Here is a 26,847-nt window from a genome sequence, read left to right on the forward strand (position 1 = left end):
AGACTACCCTGTTGTGAAAAGGCTTGACAACAATGATTATAGTCACAGGACTGCTTTCCAGTATGAGTTCTTTCAGGCTTTCGGAGATCACTGCAACATACAAAGGCTTTATCACTTTGATTACATTGGTATCGTTTCGCTCCTGTTTGTGTTCTTTTATGCACTTGGAGATTTCCATGTTGGGAAAAGATTTTCTCACCCTCATTCCATTCATAGGGTTTCTCTCCAGCATGTGTTTTTCTATGTAGGTGGAGTTTACTGTGTTGCAAAAAGCCTTTACCACATTGATTATATTTGCATGGTTTCTCTCCACTCTGATTCCTTTTATGCCTTTGAAGATCAGTGTGATGTGTGAAGGCTTTACCACACTGGTTACTTTCATAGGGTTTCCCATAAACATGTGTTCTTTCATTCCTGCAAAGATAATTAGGATATGTGTAAGCTTTACCATAATCATTACAATGATGATCTATTTGTCAGTGTAAATTAAGGTTGCAATTTGGCATAACTGTAAAATAAAGGTTCATATTTACATTTTATCCCTTTGTTTACATTCATAGTTTCCCCCTTGATTGTGGGTGTTTTGTACCCTACAAGATACCATTGATCAGGAGAAACTTTATTACATGCCTCACTCATAGCATCATTTTTCCATAAGTGGTTCATCACATATTTAAAAAGGCCTAGAAGAACTCAGCTTTATCACAGTGAATGCATTCATTTAGTTGTAGTCATACTGATTTTGTAAAGTGAACCATCATAAACACAACAATTTCCAGAGGGCCTGTAATCATAGTGATTTTTTGTAGTGTGATTTATTTGACTTTATTTTCAATGAGTTTGGAAAACTAATTAAGTAATTAGTTTAATTATTAAAAATCCCCTACTCAGACTAGACTTTATGAATGTAATACAAGTTCATGATTTATTTGTTATTAATAATGAATGTATGAAAACATGAACAAATATTAATTTATACTGTGGTCACTATCATGTGTTCTATTGTACACAGGTATAGTGAAGTTTAGAATGCAATAACTTATGATAATATGCATCAGGAAAAAGCCCACTCAGGAAAAGTGAGATTTGGTGAATACTTCCCAAAAGTACCTCTACACAGATGTAATGATGGAGACCTACAAGATCATCACTGCTACTGGGGAGACAATGAATGCTCTTTAACATTTCATTAATAATTTATTTATGAATGATGATTAATAAATTAAATATAAATTTGCACCACATTCAGAAAGTTTGCACAAAATAAGGACTACTACACATCTTCTACTTGTTCTGGGAAAGAGAGGTATGTTTCTATTTTACATATCCGTATGCTCACGTGAGTTGTATCACACTTGACAAAAAATAGTTATTTAAAAAAGAACAATGGGGGATCCAAGATGGTGGCAACCAGCGTACATCATATCTGAGAGGCCGAGGATCTGAAACTCTGAAATTGGTGAGTGGAGAGGCAGCTGAAGCCAGAACATCTACATCGCGGCTTCCTTGGCAAGAGGGGACAACACATGAGCTGAGACCATTTAGATCCATGTCATCCAAGGACTCCTCTGGGGACTGAGAGTGGTGAGCATTTGATCCCTGTGCACTTTCCCTTGTCAGGTCTCCCTTCTCCTTAGCCGAGGCAGCTCACAGTACCCCGCAGCTCCTAGCAGAACAATCCCTGCTTCCTGACTAAGTCAGCAGGGGCAGGCCTCCTAAGTCCTCAGTGGCAGCTGCTGGCTATACCAGCCTTCCATGTCCCAGGTCCACAAGCAACTGTATTGGCCCTTCAGGGCCTCCCAGCCAGTGACTGTACCAGCTTCCCAGACCCTAACTGGAGGGCAGCTGGCTGTACAGGCCACCCAGGACTGCAGACTGCTGCAGGGTCTCCACAACGCTTCCCATAAGACATTTGTACCTGCCTCCCACTTCTGCAGCTGTGGCTGGACTCCCCCAGTGGACTGTTTTACCAGCTTCCAAGTTTTGCAGCTGCAGCACCACTGAGCTGATAGAGCTCCTACATCCAGATTTGCCCAAGCAGGGACACATCTGGGAGTAGAAAACAGGGTGAAAACCTGTGTTCTCTGTTTAGACCAAAGAGCTCTGAGCATGCCTTCAAATGAGTGCCTGCAGAGCCCCAGATCCAGGGTCCCTCTACTCTATCAGCCAGACATCAGATCCCTCCCACCCACACACCCACTGTAGACAACATTGGTATTCTTGGGACAGTGTTCTCAACATGGAAGCCCCGGTTCTTCAAATAAACCAGTGGACTCCAGGCAAACAACTACTGGAGCCCATGCAGAGCTGAATACCAATGGCATGTAGACTACTGAGATATTTGGGGAATCTGCACATGTGCATTGTGTCTGCCAAATCTGGCAGTGTAAACAATCACTCTTGTGCATGCACTATCCCGGGCACCATATTCCAGGCATTTACACTATCTAGCACACTCTCCTTCAAGGCACCCTTCCATGTACACACTTGTTCAAACACATTTGTGCTTCTGTGCTGGTGGATATTCCAACACACACACTCACACCTGTGGACCTCTCCCATCTTCCTGATGAATACTCCATATACCAGAGAAAGATGAAACCAGTCTGAACTATAGACTTCAAGAACAAAAAGTGAAGAATACGGATAAGCAGGTGGCCAGAGGTCTGCGCAGGAACACATCCAATAAAAAAATCAGGACATCATGGCTTCAGCAGCAACCCCACAAATCAGTGGATACTTTAATTCATCAGAAACACAGGAAAATGATTTTGAAGCTATACTTATCCAGTTATTAGTGACACACAAAGGAATGAACAAATCTCTCAAAGTATAGCCACAGAAATGGAGGCAAATAAAGAGGAAATGACCAAAGCTCCTAAAGAAATACAGGCAAACATAGCCAAATGAAGAGGCACAAGTAGAGGCACAATTAGTGCCATATAGAGAGGAAACCATCAAAAACTAGAGACCATTGCAGAAAGAGAAGAATCCATGTTCAAACAGCAGAAAGGAAATGGTGCAAGGTGTGAAAACAGAATTAGAACCAATAACAAAAACACAAACAGAGAAACACCTGCAGCTGGAGAACTTCTAGAAAACATCAGGAACCACAAAAGTAAGCATCACCAATAGAATACAAGAGATGGAAGGGAGAATCTCAGGTACTTAAGATATGCTTGCAGCAATTTAAACTTCTCTCAAAGAAAAGGTAATATTAGAAATGTTCAAAACACAATCATTGCAAGAAATCAAGGATACTCTGAGAAAACAAAATCTATATAAAGAAATAAGGAAGTTAAACAGCAAAAAATCAAGCAATCCAATTAAAATTGGAGTACAGAGCTAAACAGAGTATTCTCAATAGAGGAATATCAAATGGCAGAGCAACACTTAAAGAAATGCTCAACCTCATCAGCCATCAGAAAAATGCATATCAAAACGACCCTAATATTTTACCTTACACATATCAGAGTGGCTAAGATAAAAAACTCAAGAGACAATACATGCTGGAGAGGTTGTGGAGAAAGGGGAACCCGCCTCCACAGTTGGTGGGAATGTAAACTTGTACAACCACTCTGGTGAGCAATCTGGCACTTTCTCAGACAACTAGGAATAGCGCTTCCTCAAGATCCAGATATACCACTCCTAGGCACATATTCAAAACAGGCTCAAGTATACAATAAGGACATTTGCTAAACAATGTTGGTAGCAGCCTTATTTGTAATAGCCAGAAGCTGGAAACAGCCCCGATGCCCCTCAGTGGAGGAATGGAAGCACAAATGGAGGTAATATAAAATAGACTATTACTCAGCAATAAGAAACAAGGAAAATGTTGCACCCGGTATATACTCACTCATACAGACATATAATATAGGATAAACCTACTAAAATCTATACACCTACAGAAAATAATCAAGAGGGAAGATTCTTCCTAAACTGCTCAATTCCTATCCATAAAAACAAAGAGAATGGACATCAGAAGAAGGAGAAAAGAGAGAACAAGTCAGGAGCCTGACACAGAGGACCTCTGAAAGACTCTGCCCTGCAGACTATCAATGCAGATGCTGAGACTAATGGGCAACCTTTGGGCACAATGCAGGGAATCTTAGGAAAGAAGTGAGAAACAGTAAGATATGGAGAGGACAGGAACTCCACAAAGAGAGCAACAGAACCAAAAAATCTGAGCACAGGGGTCTTTCCTGAGACTGATAATCCAACCAAGGACTGTGTATGGAGATAACCTAAGACCCCTGCACAGATGTACCCCATGGTAGTTCAGTATTCAAGTGAGTTCCATTGTAATAGGAAGAGAAATGTCTCTGACATGAAGTGATTGGCCTGCTCTTTAATTACCTTCTCCTGATGGGGAAGCATCATTACCAGGCCACAGAAGATGACAATGCAGCCACTCCTTATGAGACCTAATTGACTAGGATCAGAAGGAAGGAAAAGAAGACCTCCCCTATCAGTGGACTTGGGGAGGAGCATGCATGCAGAGGGTGGAGGAAGGAAGGGATTGGGACAGCAGGAGGGAGGGAACTACAGGGGGGATACAAAAGGGAAAAAAGTTTAATTAATAAAGAATTATTAATAATTATTAATAAATTATCAATTTATTAATAAAATTATTATAAATATAGTATATAAAAATATGAATATAATATATAAAATATATAAACTATAAAAATAAAATTATTAATAATTCTTTATTATTGTTAATTATTAATAATTATTATTCTTTATTAATTAAAGATTAATTAAAAAAAGAAAAAATCTAAGAATAATAGGAATAGATGGAAAAGAAGATTCCAGGCTCCGAGGTCCTGAAAATGTTTTCCAGAAAATCATGGAAGAAAATGTTCCCAACTTAAAGAAAGAGATGTCCATTACCACAAAAGAGGCCTACTGGACACCAATAGACAGGGCCAGGATAGAAACTCACATCACATCATAGTCAAAATGTAATCTACATATAAACAAAATGAAGGAGAAAAACCACCTGATCATATCCTTAGATGCTGAAAAAGTATTTGACAAAAATCCAACACCCATTCAAATTTAAACTGTTGGAGAGATCAGGGATACAGGCCCATATGTAAACATAGGGAAGGCAATATACAGCAGGCCTATAGCCAACATCAAACTAAAGGCAGAGAAACTTCAATCAATCCTACTGAAAACAGGGAGAAGGCAAGGCTGCCCACTCTCTCCATATCTCTTCAACACATTACTTGAAGTCCTAGCTACAGCAATAAGACAACTAAAGGAGAGAAGGGGATACAAATAAGAAAGGAAGAGGTCAAAGTATCACTAATCACAGATGATATGATAGTATACATGAGTGACCCCAAAAATTCAACCAGAGAACTCCTTCAGCTGATAAACTTCTTCAACAAAGTGGCTGGATACAAAATAAATGCAAAATAATCAGAAGCCCTCCTGTATACCAAAGACAAAAGGGTTGAGAAAGAAATTAGTGAAACAACACCCTTTACAATAGCCACAAATAACAAAGTACCTTGGTGTGACTTTAAACAAGCAAGTGAAAGACCTCTTTGAAAAAACTTCAAGTTCCTGAAGAAAAAAATTGAAGAAGATATCACAAGATGGAAAGATCTCTCGTGCTCATGAATCCATAGGATTAACATAGTGATAATGGCCATCCTGCCAAAAGCAATCTACAGATTCAATGCAATTTCCTTCAAAATAGCACCATAAATCTTGCAGACCTGCAAAGAACAATTCTCAACTACATATGGAAAAAGAAAAAAACCCAAATTGCCCAAACGATCCTGTACAACAACTGTTTGTCTGTAGGTATATCTATCCCTGTTCTCAAGCTATACTACACAGCCATAGTAATAAAAACTACATGATATTGGCATAAGAACAGAATGGTGGATCAATGGAACTGAATAGAAGACTCAGAAAAAAATCCACACGACTACAGTCACTTGATTTTTGACAAAAAATCCAAAAGCTTACAATGTAAAAAAGCAAGCACCTTCAACAAATGGTGCTGGTCTAACTGGATATCTACCTGCAGGAAAATGCAAATAGATCCATACTACTCACTCTGCACAAAACGAAAGTCCAAGTACATCAAAGATATCAACATAAAACCAGACACAGTAAATCAGTTAGAAGGAAAAGTAGTGGCAGAAAAGCCGACACAATCAGAAAAATATTTGGCAGAATATGATACATGCATCTCTCACAAGACAATAATGGAAATGAGCTTCTTAAGGGGTACTACATGGAGAGAGGAGGGAGTTTTACTGGGATAGTAATAGAAAGACAGATTGGAAGTAGGGAACTGATGTCAAGATCAAATGAGCCAGAGAATAAAAAAGCGCCTGAAGATTGGAAAAGATGGATGGAGTTAGTTTGAGACTATACAAAGAAATTAGGTGACAGTAGAAGGCCAGATTTAATAAGGAAGCTAGGAGAGGAGTTTGAGCCAGAAAACCTGAATTGAATCAGCCATCTATGAGCTCACAAAGAACAAGATAGGGTGTGCCTATTGAACAGGAATTCTCAGAGGCCAAAAAACTCCTAGGATCAAGGTAGGTTGTTGTATGGAACCTAGAATCTGCCCTGCCCAGGCCTAGGGTAGCAGACAGAGGGGCAGTAATCTTTGGAGACCATGATTTCTAGGTTGAATAAAAGTGCTTTTTACAGTAATATCTGTTTAGCAAAATTTTCACTGTCTTCATTCATATCAAACTGCCTTGAAAACAAAATAACAGCTTACATTGAGGAACATGAAGTTTGGAGAATTTAATATTCCTTAATACTCTGGAATATTGGATTCTTTACTCTACTGCCTTCCTTTAAAACTCCTGGGACACATTGAAAATTTTTCACAGGCATATTTATATCAGCTTCCATGAGATAATTACCTTCCATATCTTCTCGAACTTTGACACTGTTCTTCAATATTATGGTCTTCCCAATTGTAGCCTAAAATATATACCAGAAAGAGTTGATATTTTACTGAAAATTAGGGAAAATTGAACTTTCTCTCTTCAGTGACCTTAGAAACATGATTGATTTATTCTACCTCATTCCAAATGAAATTACATAAGAGCAACATTGAGAAAAATCAACAATAGATGTCCACTTTAACCAAATAGTGAAAGAAAATTCAGTGTCTTACCTATGGCTGTAAGGTGCTTGTAGGTCTCTATCATCACATCTTTGTAGAGACTCTTCTGGGAAGGATCCAGCAAAGCCCACTCTTCCTGAGTGAAGTACACATTCACATCATCATAGGTGATAGAATTCTAAATTATCCCAAACATGGGTATTAGAGAAAGCAAAATAGTGGCAAGAATGTAAAAGTAAACTTCATCGACAATATATCCATATAATTCTGGATCTTCCCTGACTTATCTCCTGACAGAGAAGTTCTGATGTACTCATCTGGTCATTTTAGAAGTAAACTAAATGAGGAGGTTTATCTCATTTCTGCACCGTTTGAATAGAATTTAGCCTTCCAACAGAAATGTCAATTAACAGACATAAAGTAAGCAAGTCAAGGATGCTGATGAACAGTACAGACCACAGATCACAGAATTTGTATGCATCATTACTAACTACAATAATTATGGACAAGCAGGACGTATTGGCTCATGACTTTAATTCCAGTAGTCAGGAAGCAGAGGTATGTGTATCTCATTTAGCTGGAAGCCTGTCTGGCACCAAAACAAATTTCATGACATCCAGTTGAGGTAGAGATAAGGCCTTCATCGCTGCAAAAATCATTCAATTAAGAAAGAGTCAAAGAACTCCATGGTATTTCTGAAGTTCCTACAAAGAATTATATACTCAATACAGTTCTGTATTTATCTTCCAGAAACCTGAAGTGTCCCAGTTTAAACTCTAATATTAATGAGAGCTTACTAAAAGGAAATGCGTGTTCAAACAGGTAGAAATGGACAGATGAAAACATTAGTACTGGAATAGCTGGTCATAAATGAGCAACATAAGGCAGTAGAGGTGGATCAGCAATGAAAAGCTCTTGTTGGTCTTGCCAATAACTGGGCTCAATTTCCAGTGCTTACATTCAGGCTCAAAATTACCCATTACTCCAAATTCTGAAGTTCTGAGGCCATTGACTCACTATTGTGAGGACCAGGTACACAAGAGGTGCATAGTCAAACATACAGGAAAAATACTACTCATGTTACCTCATTTAAAAACTCAAAACAAACACAAGAGGTAGGAAGAATGTTACACACTTGCAATTCAATGACACAGAAGTCTCAGGCAGTATTAATGTCATGAGTACATGACATCTCGAGGCAAAGAATATACTCTCTGGCAAATATTAAAACATAAGGGTGGATTTGGATCAGCACAATAGCATATGCTTGCATGGAGTCTAAGGTGGTATACTGGGAATCTTCCCCAATATGTTTGTTAATTGAAACCCAATTCTCAGGATCTTCCCTAGTGCTCTAACTAAACACATGTGGCTCCTTTCCCTCCATACCATCCTGAAAACATAACACCATGAATACACTAGCCAAGCAGGCCATTAAATAGCAACACTCATCCAACACACTTTCTGAAACTTCAGAGTGCTAACAGAACCCCAAGAATAAAACTCCCACACATCATTTCAGCACTTAGTCCTATAATTGCCCCAAACCCAGATGCCTAGATACCAGTTTAGGAATAGATTCAAGAAGAGTCAGGCAATATGTCAACACCTGAGCTCAGCTATATTACCACAGCTGGGACTAACTATCTGAAAATTACAAAACTTTTTACAGAAACATAAAGGAATATATCTTTTCATCATTTCATGAAACATCCTCTATAATTGACCACATACTCAGACACAATGTAAGTCCTAAGAGCAAATTGAAACAACATCCTGTATCCTATCAGATCACCATGGCTTAAAGCTGGATGTATATATAGCATCAGAAAGAACACAAAGCTTACAAACTCATGGAAAGTGAATAACCTTCAACCAAGTGAAAAAATGGTTTCAAACAGAAAAAAAATATTTAAAGAGTATAAAATTCAATGAAAACGAATACATATCACATGAAAACTCATGGAATATAATGAGGAATAAAAAATGATGCTAAGAGGAAACTTCATAGCACAAAGTGCCTACATAAAGATATTAAAGAGGATTCATACCATCAAGGTAACAGCAGACGTGAAAAGACTAGAACAAAAATATGTAATCACATAAAAGGAGTAGACATCAAGAAATTATAAAATTTAGGTAAAAAATAAAAAAAAGAGAAAGAATCCATGAAATAAAGTTTTGGATTTTTGAGAAAAATCAACAAGACGGACAAACTTTAGTCAAAACTAACTAAAAGAGAGAGAGAATATATCAAATCACAAAATCAGAAACTGTATTAAGAATTTTTGTTTCTTTAAAATCCCACTCATGTTATGTGAATGTGTTTTTCTATTATCCCCAGGTGTGGAGCATGAGGCTGCTTCAGTTTGTCCACAGCTCTTACTTATGATTGTCTCTAGGAGGCTTGCAGTTGTGCCACCTGCACATAGTTTAATTCTGAGTCTTCTGGAGAAGGTACATATGCAGAGCCATGAGAGGGCCTGGGGTCTTTGAAGAAAAAAGAAGCTGCTGCTCTTCCTGATGCTATTCACCCACACTGCTTCTCTGTTTATCACTGCTGATTTGTTGGACTGCTGGATATCCTGGTGACTAACAGATATTGCCCCAAAGAACCAGGCCCCCCTAAACCTCACAGAGCAACTTAAAGAGACCTATAACTCTTTCCCTTCTAGCTTTTGTTCTCTTTTACCTAGCTGGGGTGTTAGAAGGAATAAGGTTTGGAAGGGAGGTAGTTTTAGAAATGAATAAATGAAACAGTTTTAATATAATAGTTCCATTTGCAGTTTGAGTGGACTTCTAGAATCCAGATGACAGAGACTGGTAATGCCCTAAAGAAGTGTATGACCCTAACCAGAATTTAGTAGCTGTAGAGATACAAGCTCCTTGTTTGTACTAACCTGTTTCTCTCCTGTCTAGGGCAGTTGGGTGGAAGGGAGGTAGAAGCATTTAAGAACCATAAATAAAGTAGGTTTTTGAAACAGGAAAGCCTACAGTTTTGGTCTCAGCAATATGAAATATAAATCCTTGTTGAAAAAAAAATAACCTCATGTCACATTTTGTGTTTTCTTGCCATAGCTTAAATTGTGGCCTCCCTGCTCATTTCATTCCAAAGCAACACTTTTGCTTCTACTGGGGGAGGATGAGAGATCAGGGGACTCAGAAAGCACAAACCATCTCAGCGCTGCCCTTCCATTCTATGAACAGACAGAGCCTGGTAAAGAAGTAGTTTAGTAAAATGTTCCACTCTCCATGGGTACATGTTTATTTTACAAGTCACAGAGTCCTGCATGTATACATTTCATTACCCTATCACTGTCCAATGCAGCCATTTTTACCTCATAGCTGATAATTCTTGCTGCAAGCCTCAGTCAAACGCAAACAGTAACAACAACTGAAGCCTAAAGGAGCTATGAATTTGAAAGAAAGGAGTGGCAAATGGGAAGGGAATGAAAAAATAAAAATTAAGTAACATGACTCTTCCTAGGTATGGTGGGGAGAAAGTTTATTATAGATAGAAAGGCACACACACAGGCCGGAACATCCGGGAAAGCCCAAGGTGAACACAACCTTGAGCCATGAGAGGACAGGGAGGAGAGGAGAGGGGCACGCCAAACCATGAGACTATCACAAGGCAGCTGGGTTAAGGGCCCGAATCCTGGGCTAGAGGGCAGTGTATGCCAGCCATGTCCTATAAACAGGTAGGGACTGGGGGATGCTGCGAAAACCTGGTAGCTAATTCTGCTCTGAACTGTTCCATAGGCCCCTCAGCCATTTGTCCCAGGATTTGAGTCTTAACAGTGCCCAGGTCGCCACATCCAGTCTGGTCACAGTCCATCCCAGTTCTCACAAGTGGGACTCAGATAGCTCAGCAATACTAAGGCTAGGACAAAGGACCTCACAAGCAGCTGATGGCTGCGGGTTCCTGCCCAGCCCCCGAAGGACCAACCACACCAGCTCCTCCTGTTAAGCCTCCTGTTCTACCACATTCGGAGCGGCGGCCACACACTCACCATGTTGCCTCTTTGGAAGTCGCCTGAAATCCGTTCACAGAACCCAGCAGTTGAGCTCAGACCACAGCACATAGACCATTCCAGACAGCTTGGCTTCCAAACCAAACCTCGAACTTGGCACCCGGAAGAAACTTCCTCTTCCTCTGAGTACAGGATTCGTCTGGAAGTCCTGATTGGCCAGTGAGTCTTGAGCGACATGAGCACCTCCCATAGGGTCACAGTGTACTGAAGCGACAAAGCATAGTGCTTCCTGGCCCAGGAGGAATGAATGTATGTTTGCTAATTACAAAGAGCAGTTAGGGCCTGGCTTAGGGAGGGAGCTCAGTAGAATCCTATGCTCTGGGCAGGGACTTTGGATCTATGATTTGACCTTTGGGTGCATATGTGGAGAATCAGGACCACACGTTTCCCAAATTGGCAGAGATTTTTAAGTAGATTTGTTCCTATTGTCTAATAACCTACCCTTCCATCTTTCAGCTCTCTGTAAGCTCTTCCTCCTCCTGGAATCAAGATGAATAGCTTGAAAAGCCAGTTATTCAACTTGCAGCGGAGTGAACAATCTGTCCACAGGCAGAAGGCTATCACGAATATTAACAAAGAGCGATTTTAGGAAACAAAATGGGATTGTTTTTCTGTGACTTCACACTGGTTCAGGTTAAGTGAGGCTACTTTTCACCTGGCAGGTATGAGATAACCTTGGGGGAAAAGCAGGAAACAGATGATACAGAATTTGGAGCATGTGTATCTTCCTCATGATAAGGTTAGTTCTTTGTTCTCACTCCTGATTTGGTCCTCTATAGGCCACACAGGACATTTATTGATCATGTACAACTGATTACCTCACTTCATATTGTTACTGTCAACTACTGTCACAGCAAGAAAGCTCTCTCCCTCTTTCTTGCCCATTCCCTTCGGTGCTGTGACTTTAAAAGCTCCAATACTGGTCAGTTATCTCACTTCGTACACAGTTCCTCCTTTATTTGTAAGGCACCAATAAAAGCCAGAGAGGTTGGAAAAACTCCAGTGCCTTATAGGTCCTAAAAGACCACTGAACCCCTTCTTATCTCCACTCTAAACCTGCCCTTCTACCCCATTCTTTCCCACAGATGAGATTCTCCCTATGAGAACTCAGCCTTTCTGCTGATAAAGCCCTGGTACTAGGCAAGGTGGTTCCTAGTTTTAGCTGGGCTAAGCCCCTGACCTGCAGTCCTATTTGGTTGATGAACCACTAGCCACATGGTCCAGTTCAATTCCCCTTTCTCATGCACAGGAATGGCTTCTTCATATTCTCTTCTCTTTGGGAAACATCTAGTTTCTCCACTGATATTTGCCCTACTCAAATGTCTCATACCAAGGAACACTAAGAGTGATCAGAAAGTAAAAGCGATTCCCTGTATTTCTTTTCTCAAAGTCCTGTCTCTTTCTCTCTTCCTACTATCCCACTAAATAAAAATACTCTCTGGTTTCTTTTTATACTCTCAAAAGAAATGTGAAGATTAAACTGTAAACCTTAAGGGTACCACATGGTATGAACAATTTTAATCATAATTAATTCTCTGTTTATTTTATCTCCTTTTAGATAAAGACAGGAACAACTCTCATTTTAAATTGGAATGGAACTTCATGAAAATTCCAACTTATAATTTACAACATGCTATGTAATATGCTTCAACCCTGGTTCAACATAATTTTTATAAGATGCTAAAATTTCAAGATTATAAAAGTCTATTCAAATTAAGATAATTTAAAATGCCTGTCTAACTGCCTGTGACTTTATCTATTCCTAAATTAATAAATAAATGCCTTTTTTCCTGCCATGAGCTGCCTGTGATCCAGATTTACCACTAGGTTTTCTGGCTAATGCATTTGGTAAAATAAATTCACATGTAATTTTAAAGTTGCTTTATAAAAAAATTGCTTTATACTATTCTACTATATTGTTGTTTATTCTATATCTCACAGCTTGAGAGTTAGTAAGTAAAAGTTTTGACCTAAATACCCTAAAACTATATGATATAATGCCAAGAATATAATAAATTAAGATCTGTTAATTTTAGACTCATTTATTTATTCATGTTAAAACTTGGTCATTATGCTATATCTTCACTATCAAGGTTAAAATATTCTTTTTCTTATTTTCTAAATATAAAAACATTATTGATCTACAATACAGCCTTAGCCTTTTATAAGTTACAGACTATGTTTATGACTTTTAAGGCTGTACCTTGACAGGGACAAAACCTAAAGCCACAATATTTGATGGTTAATAAATGCAAGTTGACAGTCAGTCATCTCACACACGATCAAGTCTTCAAACATGTCCAAAATTATATTTATAGTCCTACAGATGCAAACATGGTCTCACTACTATCTTAATTAAACATGTAAGGATGGTCCCTGAGTCACCACATAGGATCTGGTAAAAAGAATTAGAGACGTGCCTTCCCAACAGGCTCATCTATGGCTTAAACTATGCTCTAGAACTTGGATGCTGCTCTGAGACTGTTGGCATTCCCACACAGAAAACCAGAGGTCTTCAGTGCCCCATCCAGTGGGGGTATAGCCAAAAGTCAATTTGACCAGGTGACTGCTTGAAATGCAGCCAAAGGGGACACTGGTCCCATGGCTGCCTCAACAAGCCATGACTACCTGCTGTCAGACTGGCTTCTGGAAGTCAAAATGCTCCCATGCAGGCTTTTGCTCTATGCACAGCCATCGTGGCTCAACCAGTACAAGAGCCACAGATGCTTTCAGCCTTCCTGCTCATTGTCCTGGTAGAGAACAAATGGCTCCTAGATTCAGCAACCTCCAACACCATCACTCAGCCCAGGGTAGCAGGTTTGTTTTGCGGATTTGTTTTGGCTTCAAACTAGGGTCTCTTGGTCATATTGTCAATTTCTGTGTTGGGAGACTTCAGATGCCTTCTCAGTTCTCTTCATATGCAGGAGACCAGGCCTTAAGCCTCACTGGTAGAGTTGTAAGGCCTAGGTGGTCTAGTTTGCTTCAGACTGAAAAAAACAAGCCTTAGTTGTAACCTTTTGTCATCCCTTTGGCTAAAGAACAATAAATGTTCACAGCAGTCTCACATATATCTCATGGTATGTAACTAGATATAAAGGTCTAAGGAGAAGAAGTTTAAGTTATAAAGATTCTACAAAATGTTTAAGGGTCTAAGAAAGTGTTTTAAGTTTGGTAAATGCAAACGTAAAAATTGGTTAAGCCTCTTTTCCATAAGGTATAATCATAGGAAAAGTTAAGACCAAGTGAGCTTTTGTCCATTCTACTTCATGAAAGGCTTCTGCCTTTCCACAGTTCACCTTCGAGAATGTTGATGCTGTTAACACAAAGGTGTATGTCTACCACCTTTTCTACAATGTGTATTTCAATACATGTTATAATGGTGTTGCTGCCATCTCTAAAAGTTTATATCCTTTATAAAACTTAAAAGTGATCCTTGTAAGCTGCAGAAAAGCCACCTGAACCCACCTCAGATCAATTAGGCTCCAGATAATGTACTGCACCTGTTGTTTATCTCAAAAGGGGGGATTCTTCCCTCTCCCTTCCCTGGTTTTGGAACTCCTCTTTCTTGGCCACACAGTTGCTATATCCACACATGCAACACCAGTTGACTGATGCTTTCCTTTCCATGTTCCGCATAAATGTTTCCCTTCGCCTGAGAGACTGATGGGTATCTTTCTATTTCCCTGCGTAAAGGAAGTTTCCTCCCTTTTGGCCGACCCACACACAGATGCCTCCCTTGGTTGAATCTTCTTTTTCTTTTTATCAAGAAGATTTTTGGCTTTCCTTTCCTCTCCTGTGTAGGGTGTTTCCTCTGAAAATCTTAGTACTAGTTGAGCCATGACTCCCGGCAATCATCCCTGTGGCACCTGTGTTGTAAGTGGTGATTAATATTTACTATTGGTTTATCTTTTATTAAAGCTTGCTGTTAATCCTAAACAGCTGTATAACCAAATCACCACACAGAGAGCTGTTTTATTTAGGTAACCTAGAACACAATGCTGGACAATAGTTACAGTCTGCTAAACCTCCAAACCCTCATAGTTTCTTAACATTTAGATTTTACCCATTATACTTGCTTTTTTTTTTTTTTTTGAAATCTTAGGTCTGGTTCATTTTCTCCATGCTGTTCCTAGATCTCTCCTCCAGGTCTCCTCATAGCTCTCCTCCAGCCTTGCTCTCCCAGCTCTCTTCCCATCTTCCTGTCCTCTGGCTCCTCCCTCTCTTCGTGCTTCCTTTCCCTGCTCAACATTGTGCCTAGTTACTTTATTTTGGATGTTTGCACAAAGTTGAGATAGGTGATGTTTAGAATAAGTATCACAATGCAATGTCTGGATTGAAACCAGAGAGTGGGGGAGAGAAATCAGCATTTGAATGAACAAGGGTAAAGTGTATACATTTCAGAAGAACATTATACCAACGTTTCCCACTTTAAGTCCAATAAAAGGCTCCTTTTCCTTCAATAAAATAATAATTTTGACATTATGAAAACTGTTAGGTAAAATCTACATGTGCAATGTCCAGTGCATGTGTATTTAGCAACTTAGGAGAAAGTATCTGATCATTCTATTTATCTTGACAAGTTTAAAGTTCTATACTTAAATTAACTTTTATCCCTATTGATATTACCTATAGGAAAGCATTTCTTAACTTCTAAACAACGTAAGCTTAATTGTGGCACTATAACTCTTTGGTCTTCAACCCTATCAGAGACTTGAGAAGGAATAAAATTAAGTATTAGATTAACATGTCAGCAACTTTCAAAAATTAAAAATTGACAGATACAGTTTGCTGCCTGAACAGTCATCTATAACTTTCTGTAAGGTTGGAGCATCATCTTCAGCCTTCTGGCTCAGAATATTTGACAGACATATATGTGAACCAGGAACTATTTAGGGCTTGCTTACCCTGTCTTGGCAGAGTTCAGCAGTTGACTTGTCCTGCATTATCTTGCCCATTTTTGGCAGAATTTGTCTTTCATGAAGGAAGGCTATTTATCTGAGTGGCTTGTTTGCCACATTTGGAGGCATGGAGGTTCTTCGATGCTCATTATCTTCTTTCATGTAGGTGGGGTGCTGCCAGGAGATGACCTGTCTCATTGTCAAAGAATCTTTAAAATAATAAAGACATTTCAAAAGGCCATAATCTGTAGGTCTCTGAAGTTTTTGAAGACTACCTATCTTTATATCATCAATCTGTCTACAAAATCATATTTATCTGTTAAAACTCAGATGCATGCTCATTGAATAAATTAGACTACTGTCTGATATGACTATGAGTTAAATAACTAGCAATTAACTTGCATTACCTAATATAATAACCAGGTTTAATAGCAGTATAAAAGTATTGGAAGTAACTTTGAATTTGTATCAATATACTAAAGCTTATACCAATGTATGAAAAATACTTATTTTTGTATCAGTATGCAAATTCCTATACCAGAGTTAAAATTACTGTACTTGAGAATAACAAATAAAACCCTAAGCTGAATAGATTCAATAATCTACCTTTTGTCTTATTCCTATAAGTAGTCTCTGTATACTATTTTCTTTTTAACCCCTTTTCTCCTTATCTAAGAAATAAAAAGGAAAAGAGAGAAATCCCTGAGTATAACCTTGTTTCACTCTGAATATGACCATTAATAATTATAAACAGCTCTCAATTACAATAAAATCTTGTAGCCATAGCAAACAACCAAAAACACACCCAACACCCTTTAATGAAAATTGAATGTTGTTCTCATGAATTTCTTCTAGCTGACATTTTGGACATGTAGAAATCCTGTAGTGAGTACAAGTAAAATTGGGAAAATGGTTAATTAAGCAAGCAATAACATTTGTGGTCCAGTCTTTGAATGTTGAGAAATTTTAGGCTTAATAAAAGTCCTCTTTGGAACAGTCTACAATGCTGGACCAATAACGATTAGTAGCTTTCTTCAAAGTTGTTTTGGGAGCATGCTTAGATGAGATACAGCAATTGAAGCAGTTGAGTCAGGAACAAGCAGAATGCTGGAACATGCAAGATGCTGGAACAGATGTGTCAATGTCTCAGCATGCTGAAGAATGATTCTGTTTAGGTTTGATCCGGCATCTCTGGTGTCCAGTTCTTTTGTTCGGCAAACACATAGTTTCTCACAAGCATTATAGAGTTCTAAAATTATAAATGTATGAGATGTGCAGGATGAAATTAAACTGTGAGCAAATTCTATCTATGCAAATTAAAAGATTAGCATAATATATTTTGAGGACATTATAGCCAAGGATTTATTGGCCGAGTATTGTTGAAGTTCTGCCTAGAGATATTTTTTTTTATTCTCTCAGTTAGTTTTAGAGTTGTTCCCATGTAAAGGGATCAGTGCAATATAAATTACCATTATTATTGAACATACAGTCATTATCCTATTGAAATCAAAACAAGGTTGGATAAGTTAAAATAGCTTTTGGGGCTCTTGCGTGCCTGTTGTATTGGACCAAGTTGCTACCTATTTCCCTAGAAAAGCCTCCCATTAGAGAGATAAGCTGGTTGTCTTGATCAATAGAAAATGCACGTTTTAAGTAAAGTTTATATAAACTCCTTTCTAATTTTGAATATAAGCATACTGTAAGTATCTTGTACCTGTTTAGAGGATTAGCCCTAGATTTTTATATATAGCTATGTAAAGCATTTTTTATATTTAGCTATGTGTCCTATCCTTTTTTTTATATAGAATGGGTAGTTATGCCTTTATAGTCAAACTTTATATAAACTCCCTCTTACATTTAGCATTTAAGCATACCCTAGGCATCTTGTACCTGGGCTTTACATTGATCATGGCTATTTTTGGCTTGCCCCTTTTTTATACAGAGTGGACAGTTAAGCCTTTAGAGCCACACTTTATATAAACTTTCTTAGCATTAAGCATATAAACTCTCTTACCCATAGCATTTAAGTATATCCCAAGCATCTTGTACCTGGGTTTTGACATTGGTTTGGGCTATTCTTTGGCTTGCCCTTTTTTGATATGGGATGGACAGTTTTGTTTTTTTAACATATGAATATAATTTTTGAGTGTTTCTGACTAAATTAAGATGGCATGTATTTTGCCATCTTTAAGCCTCTTGTGTCTTTTTTACATAGGCATGGCCAGCATTTTCCCCTGTGAAAATGTTTCACATTTAAAAGGATAAGGCAGTTTCTAGAACAGTGTGACATTATCTCTCTTTACATAAACCTAAAATATATGTGAATCCAACCTTTAGAGCAGTAAGGACATAACATCTATTATTTAGACAAAAAGAATTTACATGGCAACCTTAAAGAAAATTTTGTCATTTTGAATCTTAGAGTATCTCTGAAAGTGGCTAAACAGCTGGAGTTGCCATCTTGGCTTTTATTATGTAAATTAGCTTGATCCAGAACTCAGAGACTTTTCTTTTTCTTTTTACTTTGTGTTGGGAGGAAAGGCATGTTCCTTCACTAGCTTGTTAAAATACATATATATATATATATATATATATATATATATATATGTATTTGAACATCTATATCTATATCTATCTATCTATATCTATATCTATATCTATATCTATATCTATATCTATATCTATATCTATATCTATATATTCCTTTGTTATCTTTTGCTCCTCGGCGGATTTAAGAGTCTTTCTTAAAGAGTCAGTAATTGACCTGGGAGTTTTTAGGTTTTAAGTTTGGGTTTTATCACTGGGAGCGTATTACCCCCACAAAGTTATGATAAAGTATGATTTAAAGAATTTGGATACTTAGATTAGTTGGGCGTCATTTCTTGTAAGTTGCTGTTAAAATTTACTATTAATTATCTTTTAGTAATGCTTGCTGTTAATCTTAAACAGCTGTACAACCAAATCACCACACAGACACAGGGATTTCTTTAGTTAACATAGAACACAGTGCTGGGCAATAGTTACTCCATCCTAAACCTCCAAGCCCTCACAGTTTCCTAACATTTAGATTTCCCAATTATTCTTGCTTTCAGTGATAGCTTTGGTCCAGTCCATCGCTCCACATAGTTCCAAGATCTCTCCTCCAGCTCTCTCCTCCCTTAGCTCTCCTCTCACCCTTTCTCCTCCCACTCATTTCCTGTCCTCTAGCTCATCCCCTCTTTTCTGCCCAATGGCTCCTCCCATTGCTCAACATTGTGTCTAGTTGCTTTATTTTGGCCTGTTTACACAAAGTTGAGACAGGATTCTTAGAGTAAGTATCACATTGCAATATCTGAATTGAAGCCACAGAGTGGGGAGGGGAGAAGAGAAATCAGCATTTGAATGAACAAGGGTAAGGTGTACACATTTCAAAGGAACATTAAAAAAGAGAACACACTAGCACTCCATGTGACTGGGTCTGTGTCCAGCCCTAGGATGATGTATGTGTTAAGGGTATGTAAGTGACCCCAGTCTGAGTGTATGTACAACTAAGATGAATGGGGAGGGTTGGTCTATGGGGGACGGGATTCAGCGTCAACTTTTGGGAAGTCCTGAGTGTTCATTTCTTCAGGAAGCTGGGATCTGGAAGGATCAAGATCAGCAACAGTGTATGATCCCCTCAGAAGACTGTAAGTGATGTGTTTGGTGGTGCCCTTGACCAGAAGTCAAGGTGTCAAGGAGCAGGTTGGGTTTATGTCTGTGGATTCAGTTGGTAATTTTCACACTGACGAGGCAAGGCACTAGTTTCTGGAGAAGGATAGAGTACAAGGCTCTGTCTTGGTAACCTTGGAGAGAGTTGAAGGTACAGGGTAGACACAGAGGACAGGAGACTAAGTGAGGGGTTTAGGGAGATAATTACAAGGGATTTTGTGCCAGACTTTGTGTCTCTGTCACTCAGACTCGTTTGGGCTGGGCCATCCTAGAACCATGAACCAGGTGCTTCCACTGTTTGTGTGGTCTGGGTGACCAGTGAACTGTGGCTTCAGTGTTGGGAACTCATCCCCAGGAACCCCAATACTGCTTTCAGGGGACCAGGAGGGATCCAATGTCTGGGTGCTGTAGAGGAAAGTCCCTGGACTTGGTGATCTCCATTCACTGGCATATCTGTCAAGTGCTGGGGGTCCAGGTTTCCTGACTGTCAGACCAGGGAAACAGCTGTAGGGGTACCAGATCTATTGACTCCCAAATGTCCCAAGAATCCTGAAGGTGCCTGAAGGGGAGCAGGAGGTATCATATATGTGGCTGCAAGAATGGAGGTTCCCTAGGCCTGGGGGTCCACAGTCACTGGCATAAGCCTAAAGTTTAGGGCCCCCATGGTTCATTACTCTCAGACCTGGGAGACAGCCATGGAGGGGCCTGGATGCAATTGATCATAACTCTCCCAGAAATACTAAAGCTCCCTTGAGGGGAGCATGGACCATCTGATGTCTGGTTGCTGGAGTGGAGGTTCCTGGACCTGGGGCTCCTCACTGGCTGGATGTGCAGAAAGTGCAGGAGCTCCAATGTTTGTGCCTTTCAAACTAAGGAGATGGCCCTGGAGGCCTGGGTCCAATTTGCCTCAATCAAATGCTATGCCCCTCTAATACAGTGCAGATTGGTCACCACCATCTTGGAATCCCCCCCCACAGACCACACTTAGAACAATTTCAGTAGAAATTGAAGACTGCAATTCTAGCTCCAAAAGCAGGTGGAGATATACTGAAGGCAAAACTACCTTTAAGTTCATCATGTATGATATAAACAGTACATTAACAAGATTCATCAAAGCCACAGTTCTCTCACATACCAAGGGGAGAGATCACAAATACAGAAATCAGGGTAATGACACCTATCACCACTGTTTGCAATTCTTAGATGGACAGCTATGCAGAGCTAGTCTAACCTCGGAATAAGGCTGCTTTGCCTGTAGGTAGATTGACTCAATAAAGGAAAAGGAGTTCATTGCAGCTACCCAAGTCTGCTTTCTTTCTCAGAACTGTGACATCAATATAGAAAATTCCCTTTCGAAACTTTGTTTTTATTTCATGTGCATTGATGTATTGTGATAGTGATGGACCCTGGAGTTCTAGGCAGCTGTAAGATGCCATGTGGTTTTTGGGATAAAACCTAGGTCATCTGGAAGACCAGTCACTGCTTCAAACCACTGAGCACTCTGACCCTGAAAAAGCCCCTTTGTTAAGCTTTAAATGTCTTTCAGATATACGGATGATTTGTGTTCATGTGTCTATGTACCCTACTTGAAATGGCCAAAGTGGGCACCAGATTCCATGGAAACGCATTTACAGGATACTTGCTGGCTAGCAAGTGATATCTGAAATGGAACTTGTCTTCTCTAACATCACCCAGTGCTGTTAACTTCCATGCTATCTCCAGCCACCATTTATTTAAAACTTTTTCTACAGATGTTAATTAAAATATATTACACCATTTCCCCTTTCCTTCTCTTTTCTCCATGCCTTTCTGAATTCTCTCCTTCCAATGTCTTAAAAAAGAATGTGTGAATAAGTGTAGACCTGCATATCTTACTAATTCTATTCCTATTGGTTGTGAGAATAAGGTATAAGGTTTCTGTGCTGAACCCTTTGTGTAGGATATATAATTATGGAGTGTATCCCTGCTAATCCCACAACTTGGATGGAGTTCTAGTCTCCAATGCCCACAGGAGTCTAACCCTGAATTGAGGTAAGCTGTCTTGGACAGGAAACATTAGAAAGCACAGGGTGACAAATTCCTTAGATAACACATGGTGCTGGAATGGCACTGATGTCCTGGAGCTGTGTGGAGGACTATGGACTCTGATCTTAGCTAATCAGTACCCTTTGTTCTGTGGACCTCCCATTATACCATTGACCTGGGATATTTCTGTCGATTACTTTGTCATCTTGAACTTTCTGCATTCTCTTTCTGAACACCATAACTACAGGACTGTGTTACCATGCCTGGATTGGATGGTTTTAACCTCAGTGATTTGCTAGATGGTGGGGCAAGTGTAATGAGCTGTTACACTTAACTATATTGAGAATCTCCTTATGTCTGTGAGGCTACTTTTCACTATCTGTTGAATTAAGAACAGAACTCCAATCTACTTTGATGTGTCATAAAATCTCAATGTTAAAAAAAACAATAATTTTCTTTATACTTAGAGGATTTTAAGCCAAACAACTGCAACTGATCAATGCTTTTTTCCATTACTGGACTTAGGAACAAAGTCTGTGTCCTGCCTACCATGACCATTTGGATTCAGCAATTTACTCTCAATAAGCCCACAAAAAAAAACTGAATTATTGAGGTAGACCATGCCCAACTATCCTGCAGGTACTAGGGAGGCAAGGTAAGCAGATCTATTATGTACACTAAGTTCAAGGTCAGCCTAGAATTTATAGTGAGATTATTATTTCAAATAAAAAAGAGAGAAAACAATGTTTGAAAATGAAAATACATTTAATTAAGCTATTTATTACAGTTTATTTTCTTTTTATCAGGGCTGTATCCACTTACAATTCTGACCATTTCTAGCCAGCCTCCCAATCTCCCCCTTGCACCTTCCCTAGTCTACATATAGGGGACGAGGGAAAAATCAAAAACAATGGTTAAAACACAAATTATTAATAAAAACTGGAAACATATTCACATATTTATTCAGTGTGACAAATTTTGACCAGTGATGATTATATGTTATGCTGTTTCTTTCTTCCCACAAGTAATATTTGCTAATTGAAGACATGGTAAATATTTACTTGCAAGCTTATGCAAACAGTTCTCAGAGGGTTCCCAGTTCCCAAGGAATAAGGCCATGGAAGTTACCGTGGAGGAATCCTCAATGTGGGCAAAGAGAAGGGTGGAGAGAGAGAGAGAGAGAGAGAGAGAGAGAGAGAGAGAGAGAGAGAGAGAGAGAGAGAACAAACAGAAACCAGGGAAAGAGAAGAAAAGCATATAGAAGAAAATAAAATATCTGGGTACTTCTGGGAGAGGGCAGACCCATTCTACTGGACTGAAAATTTAAGGGTGGAGGTGGGGAACAACAATCTTACCCTTTAGAAGGTAGGGACTGAAGGATCCTGGGAGAACCGGGAAGCCAGAAAACCTTCTGTCAAAAAGGCACCTCAGCAGCTTGTCTTATGTGTGAAGTACAACATATGGTTAAATGTTCATCCTTTAGATTTAATAGGTTTAGAGAGCAGAGATACACAACTAAGTAATCTCTCCAAGCCTTACGTTAAAATCTTCCTACCTATAAGTTGCTCCCTCATTCTCAGCTTATTTCTCTCCTGCAAGGTATTCAAAGAATGACATAATGCTATTGAGCAGAAAATATCTCATCTAGGGGAATAGGTGTTTTCATCAATGACAGTCCAGACCAGATTAGAATTTCAAGGAGTCCATTGATTTATTAGATGTTCACCTAAGGGAGGTATAGGAATGTTTATCCAGAATATCCCTATTCCTGCCACGCAGAGAGGTTGTAGTGATGACAGATGGGGGAAAGAGATTTAAAATCAATTTGAGACCACCAACTGGCAGCCTATATGGTATTCTGACTGACATACATATACATTATCTGAGAAGACAAGGAAAGAGTGAAAGAACTGGAAAGTTGACCCACCATAGCTGAGTAGATACAGAGACTACAGTAGGAGGCAGCTTGTGCTCAGGTACAGACCTAGAATTAATAGCTCTCTGGGAATTTTATCCTTTCTTTAACATCCAAATCTACTTCCCTTTCTTTAACACCCAAATGTCCTTCTCCATGTCTCTTAGGTCTCTGTAAATGCCTGAATTCTCCAGCCTTCTATGGACATCTGTTTGAATCTCAGGCTCCCCTGACAACAACCTTCACAGCACCTGCAGTCTTCAGCACTCAGGGCTCCTAACAGAATGTTTGTGTGCATCAGGGAAGCAGAATACAATCCACTTCAGAAAAGTTGGTCTTCATGCCTTCAAATTCTTCTTCACTTTTTACACTAGGTATCATCTCAAGCAGGTGTCCTTGTGGGCTCTCATTGCTGCCTATTTACGACGTATGGGATAAACTCAGTCTGGTAGTTTTGGTCAAGTGGTCATGCAATTTTTAAACACTTGTAGTCTCAGTTTCTATCCTGATAATTTTGTATACTTCCATATTTTTGTGAAGATATTGGATTAAAAACTTCTTTGAGCACCAAGCCTAAGCTACTTTTTATGCTCTCAATTTTCTCTTTCTTCTGGGTCATCAGGGATGAGTTAAAGATGAAGTTAGGATTAACCTTTCACACCTCAAAAGGCTATTCATGACACGTTTATGGGGCCAAATACATGGCTCAGCACCTAGGAGAACTGGCTGCACACTATCATTTTCAAACAAATTTTATCCTTCAAATTGACCTGAATCCCTCAATTATTACATGACAGTATGTTTACAATGTAAAAAGAAGACAGTATTTTATTGATGTAATATCTCAACTAATCTAATTTGAGCATCAGGGAAACAGAGCTGTAGGAAAGGCTTTTGGTGTCCAAAGCTGGCAATCAGTCCTCAATCATCATATTAAGAAGGCCAAAGGAGTTCCAACAAACTTGTCTCCCACTCTGTACATATCAGTCATGGCCTAAAACCCCATAATGACCTTACACACACACACCAGAAATGTTTCTTTTTAAGTAAATATTCTTGCTGTTACTTTATCTATAAACTTTATATTACATATTTCCTATAGAATGCAGTACTTTAAGATGAAATGACATATGGATAATTCGGAAGAACATATGGATTCACAGAATCCAATCTTATGTATATATTGATATCACATCAAGCTATGTAGTGAGATGCAGTTGATGGATGATTAGACCACTTCATTACATCTCCAGGATAGTTCAAAACACAAAGCTTTGAGTTAACAAAATGGACACATTCTTACAGTTTCTCTTCAGTATGTTTCATTCATGAAAGTGAAGCCTATAGAAATTTACAAAGGCTTCATCACAGTGAATATACTCATAAGGATTTCTCTTGAGTATGATTTCTTTTATGGCTTTGAAAATTTGTGACATGCAATGGCTTTACTAGTTATAGTCATACTGTTTATTTCTAGTATGAAATCTTTCATGCTTTCGGATATCATATCAATGTGCAGAGGCTTTACCACACTGATTACATTCTTAGGGTTTCTCTCCAGTATGTGTTCTTTTATGTGCTTGAAGACTACTGAATTGTGAAAAGGCTTTACCACCTTGATTACATTGAAAATGTTTCTCTCCAGTATGAATCCTTTCATGCCTCTGGAGGTAGCAGCAAAATGGAAAGACTTTACCTCATTGATTACCTTCATAGGTTTTCTCCTCAGTAGGTGTTCTTTTATGCTTTTTGAGATTTCTGTGTTGTGAAAAGGCTTTCTCACACTGATTACATTCGTAGAGTTTGGCTCCAGTATGAATACTTTCATGTCTCTGGAGGTTGCACCAACCTGAAAAGGCTTTATCACATTGATTATATTCATAGGATTGCACCCCAGGATGTATTCTTTTATGCTTCTTGAGATTTCCGTGTTGTAAAAAAGCTTTCTCACACTGATTACATTCGTAGGGTTTGGCTCCAGTATGAATTCTTTCATGTCTGTAAAGGTTGCACCCTTGTGCCAAGCCTTTACCACATAGATTACATTCATGGGGTTTCTCTCAAGGATGTATTCTTTTATGACTTTGGAGATGTCCGTGTTGTGAAAAGTCTTTCCCACACTGATTACATTTGTAGGGTTTCACTCTAGTATGTATTCTTTTATGCACTTGGAGATTTCCTTTTTGTGAAAAGGCTTTTCCACACTGATTACATTCGTAGGGTTTCTCTCCAGTATGTGTTCTTTTATGCCCCTGGAGATGTCCGTGTCGTGAAAAGGCTTTCCCACACTGATTACATGTGTAGGGTTTCTCTCCAGTATGTGTTCTTTTATGTACTTGGAGATGTCCGTGTTGTGAAAAGGCTTTACCACACTGATTACATTCATATGGTTTCTCTCCAGTATGTGTTCTTTTATGCTTTTGGAGATATATGTGTTGTGAAAAGGCTTTCCCACACTGATTACATTTGTAGGGTTTCACTCTAGTATGTATTATTTTATGTACTTGGAGATGTCCTTTTTGTGAAAAGGCTTTTCCACACTGATTACATTCGTAGGGTTTCTCTCCAGTATGTGTTCTTTTATGCCTCTGGAGATTTCCGCGTCGTGAAAAAGTTTTCCCGCACTGATTACATTTGTAGGGTTTCTCTCCAGTATGTTTTCTTTTATGCATTTGGAGATGAATGGATCGGGAAAAGGTTTTACCACACTGTTTACATTCATAGGTTTTCTCATAAATATGTATTCTTTTCTTTCTGCAAAGATAATTCAGATATGTGTAAGCTTTACCATATTCTTTACACCATTGAATCTTTTTTTTAAAGATTTATTTACTTAATATTTATACTGTGTTCTGACTGAATGCTAGATGAGGACACCAGATCTTAGTATAGAGGGTTACAAGCCACCATGTGGTTGGCTGGAAAATGAATTCAGGACCTTTGGAATAACAGCCAGTGCTCTTAACCTCTGAGCCATCTCTCCAGCCAATGATGAATCTTTATGTCAGTGTAAACTATGTTTGCAATTTGGTTTAATCATAAACTGAAGTTACATCTTAACCTCTTATCACTTTTTTTACATTCATAGTTTTCCCCTTGATTGTGGGTTTCTGTACCTTACAAGATACCTTTGATGGTAAGAAACTTCATTACATGGCTCACCAACAGCATCAT

General features: G+C 38.8%; 1 protein-coding gene across 1 annotated transcript; it reads right to left on the minus strand.

The window, feature by feature from the left end:
- Positions 1–3: 3 nt before the first annotated feature.
- Positions 4–26,847, minus strand: LOC132651030 (zinc finger protein 239-like). The gene is made up of 5 exons (XM_060376343.1): positions 26,836–26,847; positions 25,827–26,261; positions 1,856–2,049; positions 200–414; positions 4–8 (listed from the first exon to the last, which is right to left on the minus strand). The coding sequence occupies exons 1-5, from the start codon at positions 26,845–26,847 to the stop codon at positions 4–6; spliced, it is 861 nt and encodes a 286-aa protein (XP_060232326.1).

The sequence above is a fragment of the Meriones unguiculatus genome, assembly GCF_030254825.1.
Source record: "Meriones unguiculatus strain TT.TT164.6M chromosome 13 unlocalized genomic scaffold, Bangor_MerUng_6.1 Chr13_unordered_Scaffold_39, whole genome shotgun sequence".
In the NCBI taxonomy this organism is placed as follows: Eukaryota; Metazoa; Chordata; class Mammalia; order Rodentia; family Muridae; genus Meriones; species Meriones unguiculatus.

Coding starts and splice junctions, on each gene's coding strand:
- LOC132651030 (XM_060376343.1), bottom strand. Junction 2,050..25,826: donor TCCAAGTGCATAAAAGAATA/CATACTAGAGTG, acceptor TTCTACTCCCAG/ATGTGTCCCTGCTTGGGCAA. Junction 415..1,855: donor TCTGCAGTCCTGGGTGGCCT/GTACAGCCAGCT, acceptor TTATCTTTGCAG/GAATGAAAGAACACATGTTT.